Source organism: Phoenix dactylifera, chromosome 10 (assembly GCF_009389715.1).
Source record: "Phoenix dactylifera cultivar Barhee BC4 chromosome 10, palm_55x_up_171113_PBpolish2nd_filt_p, whole genome shotgun sequence".
Classification (NCBI taxonomy): domain Eukaryota; kingdom Viridiplantae; phylum Streptophyta; class Magnoliopsida; order Arecales; family Arecaceae; genus Phoenix; species Phoenix dactylifera.
Genome location: NC_052401.1, coordinates 3,390,816 through 3,415,403, shown reverse-complemented (window position 1 = coordinate 3,415,403; position 24,588 = coordinate 3,390,816). Strand labels below are relative to the sequence as shown.

General features: G+C 37.9%; 1 protein-coding gene across 3 annotated transcripts; it reads right to left on the bottom strand.

The window, feature by feature from the left end:
- On the bottom strand, window positions 1-22,298 carry LOC103711047 (probable inactive ATP-dependent zinc metalloprotease FTSHI 4, chloroplastic). 3 transcript variants are annotated; one of them, XR_005513633.1, is made up of 19 exons: window positions 21,960-22,298; window positions 19,983-20,195; window positions 18,389-18,431; window positions 16,234-16,609; window positions 15,340-15,598; window positions 11,692-11,823; window positions 9,857-9,931; window positions 9,653-9,778; window positions 9,454-9,563; window positions 9,298-9,376; window positions 9,039-9,176; window positions 8,834-8,945; window positions 6,119-6,282; window positions 5,890-5,995; window positions 5,648-5,724; window positions 3,451-3,594; window positions 3,192-3,358; window positions 621-738; window positions 1-517 (listed from the first exon to the last, which is right to left on the bottom strand). XR_005513633.1 is itself a non-coding variant. In XM_039130795.1 (18 exons), the coding sequence occupies exons 1-17, from the start codon at window positions 22,233-22,235 to the stop codon at window positions 3,215-3,217; spliced, it is 2,574 nt and encodes an 857-aa protein (XP_038986723.1). In that variant the 5' UTR covers window positions 22,236-22,298; the 3' UTR covers window positions 1-738; window positions 3,192-3,214. The 3 variants fall into 3 exon arrangements, 2 of the variants coding, with proteins under 2 accessions (XP_038986723.1, XP_038986724.1); XM_039130795.1 differs by having other exon boundaries at window positions 1-738; XM_039130796.1 differs by lacking the exon at window positions 18,389-18,431 and having other exon boundaries at window positions 1-738; window positions 19,940-20,195.
- Window positions 22,299-24,588: the final 2,290 nt, after the last annotated feature.

The following is a 24,588-nucleotide window of genomic DNA, read 5'->3' as shown; positions in this document are numbered from 1 at the left end:
TTCATAATAATTTCAAAAAATAGATAAATATCAGGAAACAAATATGTTACACAAGAATGCAATAAATTTAAGTGGAAGACATGTCCAAGAAAAAACAAACTAGCAAATAAACAGCTCACTAACAGAAACAGAGGCATCGTGAACAAAGGCACACTTAACTGCAGAAATATATTTTTAACAACATTTAGGGAGCAATCTGTATCATTACATTCACATCACACACTGGTACAGAAGATGATAGGATCTCAGTACCTTCAGATATGTTTCAAAAGACTGGTTCTGGTCTTCGATAGATTGTGGAACCATGAGAGTGCTGAGTTGCATGACTTTCGCCTACAAAACTTTTGGGTGAGGCTTGGATGACTCCCTATGAAATTGTAAGATCTCAACAAGTAATTAGCATGGAGTGCCTGAACCCCTTGGAGTGTCATTCCATTGCGCATCAAAACAATATATTCATTTGGAAGGAGAAGCAAATTGACTGATCTCAATAAGTAACTAGCATGGAGTGCCTGACCTGCTTGGTGCCACTCCATTGTTCATCAGAAAACAATATACTCATAGAGAGGAGTGATAAACTGATGGGTTCGGACAAAGTGGCTACATGTATCTTCACTCACCTTAACACAAGCTTCTGTTCAGTAACTTTAGGCAGCAAAACTGCATGCACCTCAACTGGATCAGAGCCAAACCCCAAGTCCATCTGCATGAAGAAACAATTGAGACATCCCTGTGCGCCTGCCATGGAAACACCAAAGGTACATTGATGTATATAGGTCTTCCAGAGCCTTTCCAACTTTAACAATAGGAATGAACTATGCAAAAGTTTCTATAAGGACTAATAGAGATCAACATAAAATTCAGCAAGTAAAAGATAGCTAAGTTACAAATAAATTTGGAAAAGCAAAGTGGGAGGGAATGGTACTTTAATTGATAAGTATAAGAAATGCTCAAGATATATATCCAGAGCCTAGGATGCTTCTTAATTTTAATCTGAAACGGAATGCATTTAATTGAATTTAGTTTCAGAACCCTGAATCTTCTTCAATTTGAAGATGTATTCTACAAATAATTTTCTCCAGAGTTAATCACTTAATGATCTTGACATTTTACAAAGCCAATTGTCCAACCTATGAAAGTCTTCCTGGTAAAAAAAAAAAAAGCCAACTTAACCTCCTTATCCAGTATCTAGTTTCATCAGCACTACCAGCAAATTAGTTCTTGTCTGTGCCTTTTAATTGTCATATCAGGGGGAAAATTACAAAAAAAAAAAAAAAGCTTTTAGGGAAAAAATGGGTCTTAAAACTTGGAAAAGGCAAGAAATTTTTTTTTAAAAAAAATGATAAATGGATAAATAAGATTATATATGACAACCATCAACTGGGAGGAAGCGTAGATACTAAGCTATGCGAGGGAACATTGCAAAGAGTGGGCGTTAGTGGTGCAACAAGCAAGTCAGCAAATGCAATTAGCTTGGCTCAATGAGGTCCTAACATTAGGTTCATTGCAAGTATGCATAATGCATGCAATCTTTACCAACACTCCTACAGCAAAATTCACCCTGCTGCTCCATATATGCAACATCAAGCAATGCCAGTGACAATGCATATACCATCTCTTCGAGTTGGAATCTTTAGTTCCATATTGAGATGATATCCAGGACCGGTTTTTTCTTTTTCTTTGGGAGGTGGAAGGGGGCTCATAATTTACTTAAATGTCCAATACCCAATAAGTTTTCCAATCACCAGTTTTCAATTAAAATTTACAAGACAACTAACATCCAGTGAGCAAAACTTCACATACATATCAGTATTCATGTTGCATATATAAAGGTCTCCACCAGCATTTTAAGAACCAGCCAACCGGGCAGTATGGAGCATACCATACCGACCCAGTGAGGAATCAAATATAGAAACCAGATTTGGTACCTAATTTCTGGGCAAACTGGGTCCATCTGGTTAATAACGTATCAACAGGTCATCAGTTAGCAAGAGGCACATGCAGCTTTCACCCGAACCCGTTGATACCGGATGAAAAAAAGTTTTGCTACCCTTTTTACATTCCTTCTTTTCTTTTTTTTTTATTTTCATGTGCTTTGGGTAGAAGAGAGGGTGAGTGAGGCGGAAAATAAGTTCTCCTATTTCAAAATATTCAACCACCCCTACTACAAATAGGCACAAGAAAAGCTTCTAGGAAAAACATCCCACCTCCCAACCACCATCACCAACTTTTTGCCACCAAAAATGGCGGAAGTTCGAATAAAATAATGCCGTTTTTTTTAGCATAATTTCTTGATATCTTGTAGGTACAGTATGGATCTACACATCCATGTGATTTTTTTGAAATTATTTTCTTTTATTCTTTAGATATACTGATTTTTGAAGTGAATAATATTAGAAATAAAAATAATTCTGAGAAAAAATTGTAGCATGTTATTGCTTAAGATGCCAACATGCTTCCCTAAAAACCATTAGAACTTGGAAGAATAACCTGAAAAACCTATGAAACAGTAAAAGAAACCGATACAATAAAAAATGGAAAGATGAAATTTAAAAAAAGAAATTTTTAGTGTAACTGCACCAGTATGGTGCCAAGCCAGTACTTGATTGACGCAAGGTCCGATACCGGTACTTAAAACACTAATCTCCACTATGAAGAGTTGCAAATATAAAAATCACCATCAGTCAGTTTTTCCTATGTAGCATCAGTCTAGTTCCTATTCAAAGATTTTACAGACAAACAATAAGGATCCTACATAGCCAGCAATGCAACAAACCAGGAAGGCAAGCAATTCTTGGCCAAGGACAAGAGAAGTTAATCACACCCAAGTTTTACTTCCTATGTAGCCTCCTTTCAATTCTTTTTTATGGCCTGTTTGGGTATTCCTGAAGGAACAGGTGAGGTGGAGGGGTGCGGTGAATGGAGGGAGGAGGAGATCAAGGAGAGGGTGGGGGTTCAGAAAAGATGAGAGAGAGAGGGAGAGGCCCAAACATCACAGGAAAAAAGGAAAAAAAGGACCATCAGAGGTCTCTTGTTTTTCATGCAGGATATGGGCTGGAGGATCCAGTTGATGTGGGCCGGGTTCGATGTACTTAGTGAAATCATGTTCCCAATACTTCAAATCCAGAAGGACTACTTAGATTCATTCTATTACATGATATGAACTTCCCCTAAAGAAGACAGTAAAATACCTAGGTTTAATCAAATGGAATCCTCAAAGGAAGTGGTCAGCCATCAACAACTGTGGTTTTTCTGTGTCTTCTTCAACCTGCATAGAGACTTCATCTTTGATCTCCTGGATCCTTTTGTCCCAAATGCCATCTATTAACTTCCATGTTTGGTCACTGATGATCTGTGTCTGTAGAAATTAAGAATGGCAGGAATTAGCTGCAACCATAGGATATTTACTTCTAAATTTTAAAAGACCACCTTAAATGCAAGTTCATGTACCTCTAAAGGTCTGGGTGCACCAAATGTAGCAAAACCCACATTTCCAGGTGCAAAGGTAACCCTCCCAGGACAGGAGATACCATGAATTCCCCATCTTCCAGCATAAATAAGTGCCCCATACTCATCAACTGGATGCACAGGTGGCTGCAACAATGACCAAAACAAATATATCAAAAAGCACACAGTATGTTTACATGCCTAAAGTTCCACAACATCAAACATCACTGTTGTTATTGTGAACAAAAACAACTGCGGCACAACAAAAAATATAAAAAAAATTAAAAATCAAGCAAGAAATGAAACCATATAAAAGTAAGATAAAAGCTTCAAGGTTCTAAAGCACCAGAGCATAGCAAAGAAGAACCATGTAGAACTAGCAGTTAAGGCCTGTTTGAATTGAATGCGAGAAGATCCGACTGATCCAATAAGATCTTCTGGCGGGGCTCCTCTTCTGAAAATATAATTGAAACAGAATAATTGAAGGATATCACAGCAGCCAGTGGGGCAACTAATCACTAATCATATTTTAAGATAAATCACCTTTGAAAAGGAATTTATAATGCCCCGCCCAGCTGACTGCTCCATTAACCACCCCAATTTCCGTGTTATTTTTTTTGTCTTGCCAGAAGATCTTATTGGAGGCATCTAAACAGGCCTTTTATGTAGCAAATAAAATGCAAGATTTTTATAAGTGTATGCATTCATGTATACAATATTACATGAAAAGGCATCTATAATATTGCAAAGAATTAGAAAATAGAAATAATATCCACCACATCTCCAGGTTATCACAACTGCAGCCTTTTATCAGTTTAGAATTAAAGCATTATATCACCATTTATCAGAAATGGAGACCTAAAAACAAGCTCTATCCTATATATTTGCAATAGTTTCATTGATCATTCTTCATTATTGGTTCCTTTCCAACATAATTAAGTCATGCAACTTGAAGTGTCTTCCACTCCTTCAATCCTCACTACTCTGAACCAAGTCTTCTTCGACAAACCCTCCTTATTTCTGATTAAAAAGGATGTTCCAGTGCATGAGGCTCCCATTATGCATCGTCTGGAGAGGGTTAGATGTACACGGCCTTACCCCCGCATGCAAAGAAGCCGCTTTCGTGTTTAAAAAATGTGACACCCAAGTCATAATAGACCAACCTTACCATTCTGCCAAGGCCCACCCTCTAGAGTCTAAATCCAGACCCCTTTACAATAAACGCCATCTATGGCCCACATTGCACGCATACTAACCATCATACTAGCCCCAATGGTACTAACTGTCATCTACTAATTTGCAACTGTATTTTTCCTAATTCCACCATACATCCAGCATATTTTCCAAACACATGTAGCATGAACTATCAGCATTTAACATAAAGCTATTTTTGGTTCACGAAAAGACCTGCACAAACTAGGATCTTTTTTCAGGATGCTGAAAACATTCTTCAAAGTAAAATTGGGATATAAAAATGATGCCATTTTTCTAAAGACTTCTCAAGATTCCTGGCTAAAGGCAGATCCTGTTGAAGTAGCAAGCAATGAGTACTAATCTCCTGTGTAGAGTGCATTTTAAAGTTGCTTAAAGTGTATCAAGAAATTTTACATAACAATAATTATTATTCACTTCTCCTAATGCTTTTCTGTCAAACTCAAACTTATATCTCACAAATCCATCAACCACTTGAAACTATCCATAGTTGGAGAGAAAAAATAGCATGGTGCAAACATTGAGAACAAGGAACATATACCCAGTGGTAGGACTGCAAGCCCACAATGTGAATATTCCAAGTCTTTAACTGTCTCCTGTATATTGACAAATGCATTTTATTGGTTCCCTCGTATAAAATTATAGTTCCGGAGCTCTGACCCTAAAGCATGTCAGCCTTCTCATGCTACAAATAATTTGATCGAGACTGATAATATCAATTGATTGCAACAGGGAAGTAAAGCACACAACAAGAAGTAATTCAATTTGGATAATGATCAAAAAAAAATTGTGTGTAATTATAGATCAGTTCATTTGTAAGGGTTATAGCCATGCAATGTCTACCAAATATGACAAAATATACTAGAGGCACAAATAACTAATTATGAAATGGAAGCTGAAAAACAGCCATAGTGTTTCAATGGGAGAAATTTTTCTGCCATTCCTAATAAAATAATAGAAAGAGCGAGAGAGGGAATTATGTGCATACTTGTGGAATTCGTGGGGCTTTTCTGTATATATCCCAAATTTCCTCTGCCTTAATCTGTCCTTTCTCAAGCAAAACATCTAAAACAGCACAAAATGTATCATTCTTCAGCAGCACACACTATCACATAATACCAATACATGACATAATACTTCAGTCTTGACATTAAGCTAACGATGTTGCATCTGAAACACATTTTAGCCTTCTAAAGAACTACAACTAATTCATAATATAGATTGAAATACCTGTAATTGTCTCAACTGCTGAACGATATTCCCTCAGCACAGATGAACATTTTTCCACAGCAAAGCGCATGTACTCATCCCTGAGAGCTTCCAACTTTGCTGCAAGCTGCATCCTTAAATAAATTTAGATTACTTATCTGAGCTATTTTTTCAGGCAAGGAAAAGGCTAGCCATTTGCAGAACCCATGGCAAAATGAATGGACTGTTGAAATTGAACAAATCTACCTACATGGGGCACAAGATCGCTCTGATTTCTGTAGTATGCTTTGCCAAATGCTGTCATCCCTGTTTGGAGAATCAAAAATTCTGCACGAGTCGATGCTTCTGATGTAGCCTTTGCAGAAATCCAACACAAGTTCTCCACACCAAACATCTCCTCCTCAATAACTCTTGCTATTTTTTTAAACATTTAACAGCACAGAACACATACTATTAGCAAAGTTTGGTCAATAAATCTGATTGAATGTGTGTATATGTATATACAAAATTATGAAAACACTACAAAGTTTAAAAAGAATAAGAAAATCATAATTTAAAGCAAAATTGAATAGCATATTCATGAACATGTGTTGGACAATAAATCATCATTGTCATAGGTGAGAATGAGATTATGGAATATGGATCCAACTTAAGAAGAGCATAAATCACAAGTAAAATTATTCGAGTAAAGGTCAGAAAAGTAAGAGAATAACAAGCAAAGCATAAAGCAAAAATGGCATTTGGCAAATGACAATCGGTAGATTTAGGACCATTCTCATAAACTACTCCCGAACGTACAAACCGCAATCATCTCTCTAAAATGCAGAGATGATTTACGTTAAATGATGGTAGGATTCAGAGGGGTATACAATGTCCCTCAAAGAAAGCAGGAGATAAACACAAAGTAATTTGGCATCCCCACCATACAAACTCTGTTGTCTAGTAATCTAGTGCATTCAGCTTTTTTCACGATTTTCCTAGGTTCTATAATTTTTAGTAAAGTCTTGAGTTTTTGCATTGTCTTCCTTTCTTCAATGTACAAGAAGAGAAGTTCAACTTATGATAGTAAAAGTAAAATGATAGAGTATGAGGGTTCTAGTTTCTAACTGATAATGAAGCCAAGATAATGATGGTCAAATAAACTAGTTAGTCTTTCTATACCCTCTTGCACAAGAATGTTCATAATTTTCATGAGAACGATGCAGTCACAAGCAATACTGCCAATCATGATCCGCAATCTCTGTACTAGGTACCGTATCAGTACATTACCGGTTCGATAAAATATGGTCGAAATGATATAATATTCATCCCAAGGATCGCCGACCGGTACCAGCAGACGTACCGATCGGCCACCGGACCGGTTCGATACCAGTTCGGACCAGTTCGGTACTGGTTCGGATCAGTACCGGACCGGTACCGAACCAGTACCACTGGTTCGGCCTCCAAAAGCTCAAAAAAAATTAGCCTAGCCGGTTCGGACCGGTACAGGCTAGTACCATTTTTTAACGCCGAACTGGACCAGTTCGATACATGCTGAACCAACCGGTACGGGCTGGTTCAGCATTCTTTGATTCATCACATACCAAGATAGATCTTGACCCCTTTTTCTACTTTTTTATTAGGGTACCACCGAAAACCAAGCAATACGGATTTGTACGGTATAGTATGCACCCCTGTTTTGGGCAGTACCGTATGGTACGATATGGTCCATCTCAGGGCGGTTTCGATCCAGTATGGTGCAGTACGGCAAACATTGCTTCCGATGTTGTTTAAAATAAAAGTTTCCAAAATTGAGCATAAATTTTCTAATCAACAGCAATTCTAGTATTCCTAAACTCAACTTTAATATTGTACCAAAAAAACTCTAACTTTAACATTAATAAATTGTTTCTACAAAGGTTTGCCAAAGCAGTACCGAGGCTCATACTAGTCAGCAATCGGTTGGGTACGATATGGGTCCGCATCATAACATGCCGAGTCATACTGAAACAGGGAGAGGGAGAGGAGAAAGCGAAAGGGGGAGGGGGAGAGAAAATCCTAACCCTAACATTAGGAAAACCCGGGGGGGCGGAGAGAAGAAGAAAGGGAGGAAGAGGGGCGTGGAGAGGAGGGAGAGGGAGAAGAAGAGGGAGGGAGAGCAATACCTAGGTTCGGCCACAATCAAAGGCGTCGGAGTCACCGTTGAGGCTGATCAAGGGGAGCATCAAGGCTGTCGACATCAATGGTCTTTGACATTGCATATTGTGGAGCTTCAAAGCTCCCATCATGGTGGAAAGGGGAGAAAGATCAATTGATTGATCGACTGAAAGGGTTAGGAACTGGGGGGGAGGGGCGCTTGGAGGCTTATTACGGGACTGAACCATCCCATCCTAACCACCCGAACCAATGAAGAAACCATTCAGATACTTCATTGGTTCGGGTTCGGTACAACCCGAACCACCTCATTTCAGCTAACCCTGAGCTCTACCTTGCATTCATCTATGATTATGCAATGTCATGCTCATTTCCTTCAAAGCTCATCTTCCAATGGAATTGCATCTTGTAAGTGTTCTCTGAAGGGCTAACATAGCAAGACTGCAACATGAAACCCTCTTGCTTTAACCAGGGAGGGCTTAAGTTTTGGACCCAACTAAAGATGGCCGAACATTGAGCTTAAGAAACCAGATTTGCCCTGGCAGTATATTAGGATTTCAAGACTTCCATATTAGAGGGATTAGCTTCTCTTAATGTCAATATGTCAGATTTTTAGAGGAAATCCTGTTTATGCATATGCATGTGTCTGTTTATAAATATGTATGTATGCATGCATGTATATATGTACATATATATATATGGGAAATAAAGTATAGTGGAGAGAATACATTTAAGATTACAATGGACTGGAGCATAACGTTTTGAAGTCCTCACTGTAACTGCACAAATATCTAAAGATTAATATTAACAAAGTAGAATGATAAAAACTTACGTGCACATGCTCGCACTATAGAGTTTACATAATCAGATTTTCTCAGAAATGCTCTTCCTGATGCTTCGGCATAATGCATATTTGGCTTACTACGGATGGAGTGGATATCAGTCTGCAAAACATAGATATATCTCAAGGCATTATTTGAGAAACAACAAGAACTACCACTGATATGAAATAAAGAGAATTGGATTCTTTGACCAACCTCAATAAATGGACGGTGAGAATCTGGATAGTAACATGCAAGAACAGCAGCAGCTGCTTCTCTGTATGCCAACCGAAGCTTTAATTCCTCAGGGATTTCAGTACTGTCTTCTTGACCTGTTTCAAAGGTACCTTTTTGCTGCAAACATGTAGAATGTGTAAGAAAATTGCTGTGCACAAGAAAGGGTTCAGTTCACTTGAATCACAGTATGAGCATTGGTTTTATGCCAACACTAAAAGCAAATGAATAAATGATCTACCCTCTTCAAAGCCTCCAATAGCTCTTCTCTTCCAATGTAATCTTGATCCTTTCTTGCAGTCAAAATACCAGCCTCATTCCTGACCATCAATTTGAATTTTTCAAGTGTCTCTCAGTTAGGTTTTGATCAAATAGAAAAGGTCTGGTAAATAATTACAATATATTTTGCAGCTCAGCTCCAGTAAAATCTACTGTAAGCTCTGCAATCTCTTGTAGAAGGGCCTCTTTTTCCTTTTCTGATCTGAAAAACTTGTTCCTAGCATGCACCTAGAATGTGCATAAGGCACGAATTAGATTATCCACCAGGAATACTACAAACTTAAATAAAGCGCAATCTTGGGAAATGAATAAGCTACCTGCAGTATGGCCAACCTTCCATCTTTAGATGGCAAGCCAACCCTAATAATTTTGTCAAAGCGACCCTTTCTCAACAGAGCTGGATCCAATATATCCAAGCGATTGGTTGCACCTATAACTAACACCTGAACAGTTGATTATAGCAGTTTATATTAATAGCATCTTCCATCTGGAAATTAAAAAAATTATAAACTATAGCATACCTGTGATGTTGATTCTTTAAATCCATCCAGCTCAGTTAAAATCTGAAGCAAGCCTTGCTCCCTTTCAGCACCACCCTAAAATTAAGCATACTCACATTTGAGTCATTGGACATGACAAGAAACTGTGCAGCAGTAACTACTAGTTTTGGGGGTAAAAAAAGGACAAAAGCTACAGTCCTTCCAACACTAAGCAGAATGCACTTGCTGCTATTTTAAGAGTGCATCAGGATTTGTTCCACGCATGTTTGATGCAAGGACATATTAAATAACAAAACATGGATGGGAATTTTTTAATGAGTAACCAATAACATTATAGAGAAATGTTAGATGCACACAAGAATGTCCACCCTAGAAGCATGCTCAGAGCCTCATGCTGCTATGTGTACGGCATTTATGCAAAAGCAGTATGTTAGGTGAAAAAATGGAATAAATTAATGTGTAACCAAAAACTTTTATATTGGATGTGGGACCAGTTGCAGTGTGAAGCTGCAAGTACTTCCCTCCATGCCCACTCACATGCACAAGTAGCACCCATGACATTTTAGGTAATTTCATAATGTGATGTGATGCTTCCTTCCAAATTTTTAGGTCATGATTTTTTCCTACACGCTCTAATACTCCTTCAGTGACATCATGCTAAAAGAGCACTAATCCCCTAACCTGAGCTACCTAGCAATGCCAAGAACATCAATTTTACTGGCCAACATATGGATTCCCAATTTACTGGTGGTACTTTCACTTACCATATCTCCCATCCCAATTCAAACTAGGATGAAACATCAACTTTTGAACAAATACGATGGACATCCCAAGTGTAAGGAGACGTGACCATTCAAACATGTTAAAAATGATCATTCCTGTACGAAAGAGGTCTTTTCTCCCTGGGAGACGATAAAGTGTTTTATTCATATCACCTGATGTCTAATTTGCTCTTTTCATTATTTGATCCACAATGCAGGTGTCCAATTTCTAATGATGTCTATGATGAACTTGAAACCACCAATCATGACCATCAAGAGATTTGCTTAGCTGATTCTTTTCTTTCAAATAAATCATTAGATGCCTTATGGAAAGGACAATGACCGCACCTTTCCCACATCCATATATTCTGTCCTCTCTTATAAGTGAATGACCTTTCTTCATAAACCTTTAGTGCACAACACTCAATTAAAGAATAATAATGTAAGTCTTTTATGCATTAAACAGATGTTATGATTAATGGCTTTGCTATTGATTGATATTTCTTGGATCTGTTGCCTAAGAAATTTATTTCAGCTATTGCTGTGGACATTAGAGATGTCCACAGACCCTCACAAATATGAATTGCTTTTCATTATGTAGAAGTTATGAGAGATAAGGAAGCCTTCTCACTCCCGCAAAGGTAAAAATTTAACTTTTTTCCAAGACAACCTTCATTTGTGTTAGCAATAATTCAAATCTTTCCCAATGCTTAACTGGCACAGTTGACAAGATCAACTACTTCTAAAGTATGTGATAACTCAGGCATAACTATATGGAATGTTATCAGTTTACTCCTCATTATGTCAATAAACAGTAACTCCACTGGGGTAAAAAAAAGAAGAAAAAAAAATCCAGAACATAAAATGAATAAAAAAAATGACAAGATGTAATGTTGTTAAAACAGTCATAAGAATCAATAAAAGCTAGCATGTAGAATAAAGAAAACAGTAGGAATTGCAATTTTTGTGTGACGAAATCAAAGTCTGTAAATACACAGAACAAGATGTCCCATGGCCATATATGCACATTTTCACGCTGCATAAACATCAAAGTATCAAACCTATAAGAAGAGAAAACACCAGGTTCCATCTTACCCCACCAATATCAGGCCCACCGCGTTTACTACCTATTGCATCGATCTCATCAATAAAGATTATAGATGGTGCAAATGATCTTGCATTAGCAAAAAGATCCTTAACACGTGCTGCTGCAACACCTACAAACATCTGCACTAATTCTGTCAGAAAGTGGATTTGTTCTCTTGCTAAAACTTAAAACTGATAAGACACATGGAAAACAATATATGGACCTATAATCGCAATATTTATTGTATAAGAACATTTGACCTATAATCGCAATGTTTCAGTAAATAGTGCAGTACAATTCACAGAAAAATGAAAGAAGATCCTCTTAGATTGAAATGCAATATATTACTGCATTAACAAACAATTTTTAAGATACTGAGAACAATGATGTATACTTGATTTACATATACACAAAAATAAAAAGTTAGGTTTGGGTGGGAAAGAAAAATACAAGAAAAGCATTCAGTTGTAATCTCAATCATAAGCCATTATCCATTAACTTGTGCACTTCCTTATGGTGCAAATTCTTTTTGGAGATAAGGGTGTCCATGGTTGTGTTAAAGGTCAAGGGCATGGTCGGCAGAACCGTCCCGCACCGTCCAGTTCGGAGCGTCCTGAGTCGTACCAGCGATGGACCGGGACGGTTCCGGTAACGAAACCAGAACCAGCAACTGAGGAAGAGAAGGAGAAGAAAAAAGAGGAAGCGAGAGAGAGAGTGAGGCAGGGAGGGAGAGGGAGAGAGAGAGAGAAAGGAAGAGATAAGCTGGCCGACGGAGGCCGGGGAGCCTCCGTGCGAAGGAGGTGGAGGCCGGAGAGCCGCAGAGGCGAGGCTCTGCCTCCAGGCCCCTTTTATTTGTCAGATTATTAAGTAAAAATCGGCAAACCCATTGTCTCCACGGCTCTCCGGCCTTTGCCTCCTTCGTGCAGAGCTCCCCTGCGTCCGTCGGCCGGCTCCGGCCAGCCTCTCTCTTCCTTCCTCTCCCTCTCCCTCTCTCTCCCGCTCTCTCTCTCTCTCTCGTTCTCCCTCTCCTTCGCCTTTACTGTGTCGGTACAGGGCCGGCATGGCACAATGCGGGGCTGTACTGACCCATGCCGCCAACAACCGATCCGGAGCCTGGTACCAACACAGCAAACTATGGTCAAGGGTGATTCACATAACATTATTATGAACAATACAGATGTCATATACGCATGATGCACAAAGAGATTGAAATCTTGTGCATATTGACCCCACACAAGCCGATAGACACCACTAGCCATGAGCCAGAACAATAGGGGCTGATAGACACTTTGGGTGAAACAAACCCTTCTCTTGCCATCTCAAGGCATATCAAACCCATACCAACTCAGTATTGCCTGATAAACTTTTCTTTTACTCTTCTTTAGCTCATTTGTTCTGAGGTTTATCAAGGCATACCATCCCCATATCGAGGATCATAACACACCAGCTGGCCATCAATGCAATTCTTGAGTTTGAATCCTTGTGTATAAATTTGATAGATTTGGAGACTCACATATTGGATAGGAGCAGCTTGGGGCCACTCTATAAGATCAATAATTGCTGATGAAGACACATATTGTGATGGACTCCCTTTGAGTTCTCTTTTCCTTGTGAAGAATACTAAAGGTTGTGTTTGTCTCTGGCAGACCCCATCACAACTTATGTATATGAAGACCTTATATGAAACGAGTCTAAAAGATTACGAGTCAATGCAATGATTGGGAAGCACTAGAAGGTCACTGAGGGATGAGAACCAATAGCTCAAGACCCAAACCAAGATAGATAACTTCACCTTCAGCCACCATCCATGCCACCCCACCCCGTTCCTCTTTTAATTCCGGTAGAAGCCTCCCCTCTAAACTAACACCACATCCAGGAAGGAATAAAGCGTCATGTACCATGTCTAAGACTAGCTAGTGGCTGGCACAGAGCAAGTATGGTGGTACTACATTATGCCAACACTTGGCATGCACCAACAATAAAGGTACCCAATTTTCAATAAATGTTCCAAAGTAAACGATACCCATGCAAGGAAAAAAAAATTCTATCCTTTTGGCAGGCAAACTTAGTTTAGTTGCCTTCTTATGAGAAGTAAATATTTGAATGTTCAAAAAAATTATACTCTTCCATAAGCATATTAGGTCAAATTAAATACACTTTGTTGCTAATGAACACAATCCCAAAGGTGTAATACACTATATAATAAAATATATTCCATGGAAGAACATCACGTATAACCTAGTAATCAAAAAGAATAACATGTGAAACAAGTTGTTGAAACATGTTTTTTTTTAACTTTCATTGTTTTAACTAAAAACAAATGATCATTTTAGGTGAAACTATGACATGCTTACAAATTTATGAAAAGAGAATGCAGCAAAAATTACTTTCAACTGGATGGGTTTATGATGGGTTTATGTATTGATATTTTAAAAAGGAAACTCATTTATCAACTCCCTTAACCCATTCTTGAATGAAGGATAATAAATGAATTTACTGAAAATTCCAAGATTCTCAATGTGTTTATTGCCTATCATCAATTTAATAAATTTAAATGTTAGAACTAAATAATTTGGATCAAGTGCTACCTCTTTAAATCTTGGATTAATTTTTAATTTGTATGTATTTGCTTATAATTTTATGTATCCAACCCTTCTTTGATGGCAAGACAACTTTGGAGAGGTTGAGGGGACTAAGATGCAAAACTAATCCCACTGTAAGAACATAACAAGCCATGTCAACCCCAGACATGGTGTACTGCTGTGATAGAATATGATATGAGATTATATGGACCCACTGTGACTAATACAGAGCGATGCAGGATAAATGTACCACGGTATTCTGCTGGTAGCCCCGTGGCATAGTGCATATCAAACAGCATCATACAATTCGAATCAACAGTTTTGGTCCTTAAAGCTAGTTGTAAAAGGTGGTGCAGGAAAAGTTGCCAAGCAAACTCAGTTGGGGTAGAGAGGTAAAGAAAAAGGGAAGAGAAGAGAGAGTTGTGCTTGATGGGGAAGAATTGTGTGTCGTGTGTTTCCACATTTGACCTTTCTTTCCTCTAACATTTCTGAAGCATCCTTAGCAAAGGACCAACAATAGAGCCAACTGAAGGTGCATCATTAATTGGTTGTCTGTGTCACCAGAAAAAACAAATTTTAAAAAAAAAATATACAGAGGACTATACATGGAAAACAAGATAGATTTTACCTACTTGTGTGAATTATCTTTTTCTTACGCATCATATGGACCAAATGCACAAGTATATCCTCAAGTAGTAATCCACATATATTTACAGTAAACAAAAAATATGATAACTGTTTATTTTCTATATTGCTAATTAAATAGCAGCTACTTTCTGAATTTGATCCCGTCAGAAATGGCAGAACTATGTGCAGTTTAATTAGCAGTCATTTTATCGACATGATAGAGCAATAATAGCTGTGACAAAGTTACTTAAATAGCATAAGACACATCGAATTTAAAAGGAGGACAACTGAAGATTATCATTATCAATGAACAGTCCTCAATCAAGTAGAATGTGAATAGTGGAAGTAATGTTAGTCTGCTAGGATCCTGAGCTTCACTTGGTGCAATATTAGGTCGCGCTCTATCTTTTACATATTCACTCAATGCAACATTAGGTTGGGACTCACCTCAACAAAATCAGTGCCATTTGCAGCAAAGAAAGGGAGACCTGCTTCACCAGCAATGGCTTTAGCCAGCAGAGTCTTTCCAGTTCCAGGTGGTCCATGAAGAAGCACACCTTTTGGGCAGTAAATGCCCTTATCTTGAAATTCCTCATCATTTTTAAGGATACGCACGATTTCTTGCAATTCCCTCTTTATGTAATCCTGGCCAGCAAAATCATCAAAGGTGATACCTGTAGTTTCTTCTGCGGATATGAATTTTGCCCTGCGGAGAAGCTAATATAAGAGGCCGGAAAAACCATTTGAGATTTAAGGTGTCTGACATGTCATTGCATTCATCAACCTCAGGATATATACTCTTCCGTCCAATTAACGGTACTGGCTGTCCGTACTAAAGAAATGTTGCTAAAGTGACAAGTGCACTCTACAAATGTTTGGCATTTACACAGGTTTTACAGATAAAATTCAAGTGAGGAAGCCTAACATATATTAAACTGCGTATATTGACTTCTAAGTCACTTCATGTAACTTCTGAATAGGATCAAAGCAATTTTGCACATGGTGCTAAGTGAACTGGTAAAGAAGTTAAATGGCAGCACAAGTCTAAGGACTGCCTGCAAGCATCAAAACCAAGAACCTTCTGGTGAACCGGTAGAGGATGATTTACTTAAGTTAATTTCATGCATGATTATTCTCCTTTCACAGCACTAGTTAAAAACTTATGATTCTTAGTCTTGTCATGTTTATTCTCAGATGTCCATGAGTATATGTATAGTATATTTATAAACGTATAGACACAGGCATTTGCCTAAAGAAAATTTAGCAGCAAGCAATATTTGCAGGAATTCAACTGCAAGAAATAAGCAGACAAATATCTCAAGAGAACTAGTCTTCACTCACCGACTTTTGCCTAAAGATCCAAGAGCACGGCGCTTGAGGGGCTGCCTTACTTTTGGTGCAGGTTTGCCCAAATCGCAGGGAATTAACTTGGAGTAAATTGGTCTTGTCACACTATCAACCCAAAGGTATACTGCAATCGAGAGGGCCAACCGCATAGACCATACAACAGCAGTTGCAACGGTGGAGTAGATCTCAGCAGGTACAGAATCCACATTAATAACATCAACATTTATCAGTTGCTGATGCAGCTTATTCCAAATATCATTCCAACCGTCAATTGGCAGTCGATCAACAATATGGCGGCGAAATACAATTTCTCTATTTGAATTTTCAATTCCTTCCCCTTTTCTTCCATCTTTATAATATGGTAAAATTACTGCAGAATAATTAAAATAGAATGTTATATTGAATGGTCAAAAATTGCATAAAGCCACTGATATAAGTAGGATAAACAAGATATCCAAGATGGAAGCAACCGAGGAAGGAGCATCTAGTAGATGCCTTGGCATGTATGCTCATACAGCAAAATTGGAGGAGCAATAATAAGTCTATTATCCTATAACTTTAAGTCCAACTAAAATCATGCCAGAAAGAGGAGGGGGCAGAAAAACAGAATTCATGGCATACAAGAGATTAAATGGTCACATGGGGAAAAGATCCTGATTTAGGGTACAGAGGCAGTCTAATTTGACTTTTTACTCTACAGATTATGAGTGGACGAACACCACGTGCAACAATTACAAGAAGAGTGATGTTTATGTGCTTGCATGTCCAAGGCATAGTGATAGTCATGTCAATATAGCACTTGTACGAAAGCGGTTCGAACATTTCAGTGTAACTAGGATAGGCAGGAAAAAAAGAGGATTGTTACAATCATCAATGCCACGGATCTTGGTCATCCACGAACGTCTCATCATGGATTAAGATCTCTTGCAAACCCCAACAAGTGTGATGGTTCAACAAATTAAAAGAAGAAGAAGAATACACATTTTTAACCAATATAAATTAGGTCAGCACCTAAGTAATTACACATTAGAGGGAAGGACCATGTGTTTGGAAAGTAGTCCCCTGAAGGTAGAGAAATTGGTAGGCTAAACCTGTTTAATGACTGCCTACCAGGATTGTTCATTGTTTTAGCATTGCTCTTGCAACAAATGTACAGCCTCTAAGACAAACAGGAGGAATGATTTGCTTGGTTATTTGCGGTACTTGGAATGTCTGCAAATCCCATGAATCATCAAGCATTTTTCAGTTTGTCACTCAGACATTTTTAGCATCATCAAACACATGATTTCATCAGCAAAGAAAGACAATAAGCAGTCCGTACGAATTTCATTTACCGTGCAAAAATATACAATGTTAGTGATGAATCAGCCATTTCACTTGAGGTTTCTTCGGTGAACCATTCAGAAGCTATAAATAGCTAATGTCTTTTAATTCATATGCCAGGTGACCAGTTCCAATACATATGGAGTATAATAGAAGAGCCACAGAGAAAGTGTCCTGAAGGAATTTCTTTCAGAAACTCTGGCTGCAGAGAGTAATCCTACCACTTTCAACTCCTAAGCAGATCATGGCTACACCTAACAGACATCTCAGATCTGATTTTTTTTTTTGAAATATAATAAATGGAAAGGTTCTTCAAATGTTAATTCTCTGAAATAGGCACCAGTCATTTGTCAAGGTTCTCATACAGAAAAAACTAAAAAAACTCTTAAGTAGATAGCCATGACAAGCCTATTATTGAGTGAACTTGTAATAATTTTATCTAAAATAGCAAGAGAATTTGAGTCAATCAGATCTTGATATAAGAAACAAGCATAAGCAGATAGACATCACATTGTATTTCATGTTACAGTATCATATGAAAAGCTGTCTCGTATGTCCAGCATAATTCTATCAATAAGTGGCATACAAAAATTAATAAATGCAATTGCCTTCCATGCACTTTCAGATGTTCTGCCATTTGGTGCTCTCACGAAGAAATTAGAAAAGACTATAATAATTTGCTGCAACATACAAGACCAAAACAAAATGACCAGCCTCTCTTTACTAAATGTAAGCTTTTTCTTTTAAATGCATTTAAAAAAAGAGAGATTTTTGTCCACTTTAACATCTAATGCAAGACTTGGAGTCAAGATGATGAATCACATACCAGAGATTGTTTGGCCAAAATTAGAGTATTCCATGAATTGGACATTGTTTGAGTTAAGAAGCGTCCAAAATTCACTAAAATCAAGAAGCGTCCACTCTACAGATTATGAGTGGACGAACACCACGTGCAACAATTACAAGAAGAGTGATGTTTATGTGCTTGCATGTCCAAGGCATAGTGATAGTCATGTCAATATAGCACTTGTACGAAAGCGGTTCGAACATTTCAGTGTAACTAGGATAGGCAGGAAAAAAAGAGGATTGTTACAATCATCAATGCCACGGATCTTGGTCATCCACGAACGTCTCATCATGGATTAAGATCTCTTGCAAACCCCAACAAGTGTGATGGTTCAACAAATTAAAAGAAGAAGAAGAATACACATTTTTAACCAATATAAATTAGGTCAGCACCTAAGTAATTACACATTAGAGGGAAGGACCATGTGTTTGGAAAGTAGTCCCCTGAAGGTAGAGAAATTGGTAGGCTAAACCTGTTTAATGACTGCCTACCAGGATTGTTCATTGTTTTAGCATTGCTCTTGCAACAAATGTACAGCCTCTAAGACAAACAGGAGGAATGATTTGCTTGGTTATTTGCGGTACTTGGAATGTCTGCAAATCCCATGAATCATCAAGCATTTTTCAGTTTGTCACTCAGACATTTTTAGCATCATCAAACACATGATTTCATCAGCAAAGAAAGACAATAAGCAGTCCGTACGAATTTCATTTACCGTGCAAAAATATACAATGTTAGTGATGAATCAGCCATTTCACTTGAGGTTTCTTCGGTGAACCATTCAGAAGCTATAAATAGCTAATGTCTTTTAATTCATATGCCAGGTGACCAGTTCCAATACATATGGAGTATAATAGAAGAGCCACAGAGAAAGTGTCCTGAAGGAATTTCTTTCAGAAACTCTGGCTGCAGAGAGTAATCCTACCACTTTCAACTCCTAAGCAGATCATGGCTACACCTAACAGACATCTCAGATCTGATTTTTTTTTTTGAAATATAATAAATGGAAAGGTTCTTCAAATGTTAATTCTCTGAAATAGGCACCAGTCATTTGTCAAGGTTCTCATACAGAAAAAACTAAAAAAACTCTTAAGTAGATAGCCATGACAAGCCTATTATTGAGTGAACTTGTAATAATTTTATCTAAAATAGCAAGAGAATTTGAGTCAATCAGATCTTGATATAAGAAACAAGCATAAGCAGATAGACATCACATTGTATTTCATGTTACAGTATCATATGAAAAGCTGTCTCGTATGTCCAGCATAATTCTATCAATAAGTGGCATACAAAAATTAATAAATGCAATTGCCTTCCATGCACTTTCAGATGTTCTGCCATTTGGTGCTCTCACGAAGAAATTAGAAAAGACTATAATAATTTGCTGCAACATACAAGACCAAAACAAAATGACCAGCCTCTCTTTACTAAATGTAAGCTTTTTCTTTTAAATGCATTTAAAAAAAGAGAGATTTTTGTCCACTTTAACATCTAATGCAAGACTTGGAGTCAAGATGATGAATCACATACCAGAGATTGTTTGGCCAAAATTAGAGTATTCCATGAATTGGACATTGTTTGAGTTAAGAAGCGTCCAAAATTCACTAAAATCAATCTTGTGAGAGTTCTCGGGGTCCCATTCTGTTCCCTTCAATTTTCCTTGCAAGGTCAGCAATGACCTGCTCCAACAGGAAGCCATGATAAGCTGCCTCTCCAATTGCATATTTGCTTTATTCTCAAACTTTTCCAATTTATCAATACGTTGTCGCTCAGCCTCCTTCAACTTCTGCAAACCCAATTTTTAAACTTTGCAAATGTGAGGAATAGACACTTGATCTCCATAAGGTGCAAGATGTAAAATGAATCAAATCAATTGACAAATATAAGAATAGTGCCTCAGCTAGAATTGTTATATGTCTTTAGGTTTTAATTATTTTATTTGTTCCCCAAAGATTTGAGAGAGCGGTTTATTAGGTTCATCTGATGACTGTCTTGGTATGATATGGAGTGCTTTCAAAACATGGGGTACCCTAGTAAGCTATCTATAACCCAGAATTTTAATTTCCTTATTAGTCAAGTCAGAATCCCACCATCCACAAGCATTTTCTGCCCAGGGATTTCTCAAGTAGCAAAAATGGGAATATGAGAAGGCCTCCAGAGAACTCATCCATTAACATCCACTCATGTTTCCAAGATCTTCGAACAACAATTGAGCATCATCCAAGCTTGTTGCATTACATGACACTCTAGTTTGGGCCCTTCATGACATAAACCATAACCATCTAGCCTTTTCCCAACTTTTCAGGGTTGCTGAGCCCTTCATGACAATTTATCTTAAGGAATATATTTTGAGACCACATCTAGGATTGTATCCAACTGCCCAACCATCAGAAAATTTAGTTCTGGAAGAATTATGAAATCTAACAGATCTTGGAGATTAGGAGCCTGCTTATATGGAAATTAGATCATACGGTAGAGTGTCAAAATGATAAGAAGCCAACTTAATTGCCACAGAAAGTGGAAGCTGCAAGACAAGAAACATAATATATGCAAAGTGGAACAAAAAGGCCACAAAATTTCTTTTACTCGTGGATATTAGGCATTCCCTATATTCTGTTTCAAATTTTATTTAAAAAAAAAAAAAGACCTTTGAAGTACCATTTTATCCCTCTTAATTCTTGTCTTCTCTTTGCTTCTTTTTTTCACTTTCAAGTATCAACCCCAGCCTTTCCCTTCTTGAACTTCTATCTTTTCATATATCTCCTTTTACCCAGTCTACCATACCAGAACTTCAGAGTTTGTTTCAATCAAATTGTAAACCCTAGAATTCTTCATTTTCCCTCCGTACGGGTAAAATTCTAAGAGGACGCAGTTCTCACATAACTCAACATGCCTAGCATCTTATAGAAAGCACCAGAAAACTTTCTTGTTTGAACATAATATTACTAAGATTCCTGACTCTAAAGCAGGGATTTACCAAAAGAGACTCATCAAAAACGTCATGTGATATCCCCACTGTAGTTTGTGTTATGTATGCCTTCAAACATAAAATTTGACTTTTCCACAACCAGTGAGACCAGAACCAATATCATATGGCCCAAAGCCTAAATTACAGTATTAAGTTTAAGACCATGAACCATTAGTTGTGAAATTTATTACATTGATAGTGTATCATTTATATGCCTGGTATCATTAGAAAATCTCTTTTCTTTTTTCACTGAGTCAAAACATCGAACACCAGTATTAGTATATAACAACCAATCCACAGCTTAGCAACGGTTCAAGTATATTAGCTCAAAGATCAACCCCGAATTTTTCGAATAAAAAATAAAAAAAATCAAATTAAATGCTCAAAAATGTGCACATGTTTTGGGGAATCTTCTTCGTATAGAATACATCCTAAACTGAGTTGTCTACCCATATTTAATTAAAAAAAAAAAAAACCTGAAATCAGAAAACGATGGGAACGCCATCAGGAACCTCAAAACAATCCCCAAAAACGAATATTTCATCACCAACAAGACCTAAAACAGGCAAAACAAAGCCGTACCTCGAAAAGCCGATACGACTCCATCTCCTCTGCCGTCCTTGCTCCTTCCATAGCTTCCGCTTCGCCATTGGAGACTACGGTGGAGTCCGATTCCGAGCTCCATACCCTAAAACGGCCGTTCTTGAGACGATGCCTCAGTCCGGCGGAGACAAAGAGGCGCCTCTTGAGCTGATAGCGTTCGAGATTTGCTCTATAAAATGCGGGGAGCGGAAGGAGCAGGGGCGAGGGCTTGGAGAAGCGCGAGATCGCCGGTGGGCTGAGAGCCGGCGAGGCCATCCCCTTCCGTCTTCAAGCACTCCTCCGTTCTTGTTCTCGCTCCCTAAACCCCAGAAAGCGAGGGTGGGACGGCCGCTCTTTATCCACCGAGGCCGGTGCTAGAAGAAAGTGATAACGGGTCGGATCTATCTCGGAGTCGCCAACCCGTAACCGACTTCAACGAGAAAACTTATTTATACGTACCCGGGAGAACATTAATTTACTTAAGAGTCCCTAAGTTATAAGAACCGTACAAAGTCGGCAGTGAAAACGACGGCTTTAGTTTCTATTTAGTACGTTCAGAAGAAATTATTTGAAGGTCCCTGATTAAATATAAAATTATATCTAAGTCTCAAACTGTTCTTTGGGCTGTTGATTTTATTTATTCCAAAAAGTTGTTGATAGATCCCTGATTGAATTGTAGTGCACCTATAAGTCCCTTATACTCTAGAATTGAACATTTCTGGTTTTTTACAAATGCTATGCAGAAGATTATTCTTGTGATATTCTCAAGATCGCATAGATGATTATGATCTTATATTTTCTTGTGATTCAATGTGTGTGTTTCTTGAAACTGGAAATCAGAATTGATTCAATATCTAGAGATTCAAAAATGTGAGTTGGATGATCAATTTTACAGCTTTGCTTGTTTTGACTTGGATTAAAGATAAACAAGGATGGAGTTGGCCCATAATGTTTGCTAAATGGTCAAATGGTCAGAACATCAAGAGATATTCCAAGTTTTATTACTCTCCAGATTAAATCCATGTTAGATATAGAACTTAACTTCCTATAAAAATATTTAACACCTAGATTGAAATTCAACTTACTTTTGTTATAGATTGAAATTCAATTTGCTTTGTTGATATCAAGATGCTATGAAGTATTCTCAGCAATCATTCAAGAAGTTGCTTCAAAATAATATACATTTTAAGAAAAAAGATGGTTTCCCAAGGATTCGTTTCTTGAGACATGAAAATGAACACACGATATGGAATAAAGGAAAGAAGGGATAGGAACAATTAAAAGGAGTAAAGCCTTTCTAAGGAATATTTAGAAGAAGACATTGAGCTGAACCTTTCTAACTCCACCAAATTTTGCATCACAACTCCCTGAAAACCAATCTTTTGCCATTGGACCATGTGATAGCTTTTAACTGTTTTTTTTTTTTTGCTAAGGCGGGTGGATCATACCTGATGAGTATGGATACACCCAATAAAATCGAAAAACAAAATACCTCGAAGTGCCAGGGGCAACTTCCCATCTCCAGCCCATAAGGTGCTACCGAAGTGACTGACTACATAAGCAGTCATTCAATCCGCAGTCCCATTAGCTTCACGGAACACGTGTTTGGCCTGAAGGCCCCTCCAGCCCCACCATTGTTCAGATATTTTAAAGCAAAGGGTGGGCACTACCATTACCTCTAGGCCCCTCCGAACCCAACTGATAACTGTGGCCGAGTCCCCCTCCAGGACAATAAAACTGGCCTGTAAAACACACCAAGCGTGATGAAGGCCCGTCCAAGCGGCCTTCAGTTCCACACCCAGGATCGATAAGTCAAAGAGTTGACTGCCCCTGACAGCCACGGCCCTGGCAGACGGATCCCGAATAACAAAACCCATACCGCCCCTTATACCTTCATACAAGACAGATCCATTGAAGTTGACCTTGAGAAAACTCGGGGGTAGGAGCTTCCAGGTGAAAAACACCGTACGATATGCTGCCGAAAACAAAATAGAAACTCCAGATGTCCCGAGCTGTCAACTTCCCTTCAACAGGTATGATGTGACTAAGCTTTTAACTACTTCATAGTTATAATCGATAACATATTTCAAATAATAATTGAAAGAGGGTACATTTAAACAAAGACACACAACCATAATGCAGTTATCCACTGTGCGTGTGTACATATATGTTGGTACTGTAGACAGTAATAATCATCAAAACAAAGTGAAAAAATATATGTCTACATTACTTTGTTATGCTTATGGATTCATGCATGCCCGCTCTAAGATCATCTACTTTTGCATTAACCAGTTATGTTTTGGCTAGTCATTGATTGGTCGCTCCTATCTTTTTTTTTCTTATTTGAAATGGTTATTATTCGCGTGCAAATATGAAAGTTCTTGAAATATTATGCCCACACAAATACTTGCACAAGGAGAAATAGAGAAGGAGAGAGAGGATAAGAGCATGATTAGAGAATTGCATGATGGATGACCATAGATATTGAAGAGCTAGCAAGACATAATAAATTTAAAATTGCATGGATACAGAAAAATTAAAAGTTTAATGACCCATGTTTTCTAGTTGGAGGCCGTGGCTATTTAAAACCAAAAAGAAAGTTGGGACCATGGTCACTATAACTATACGA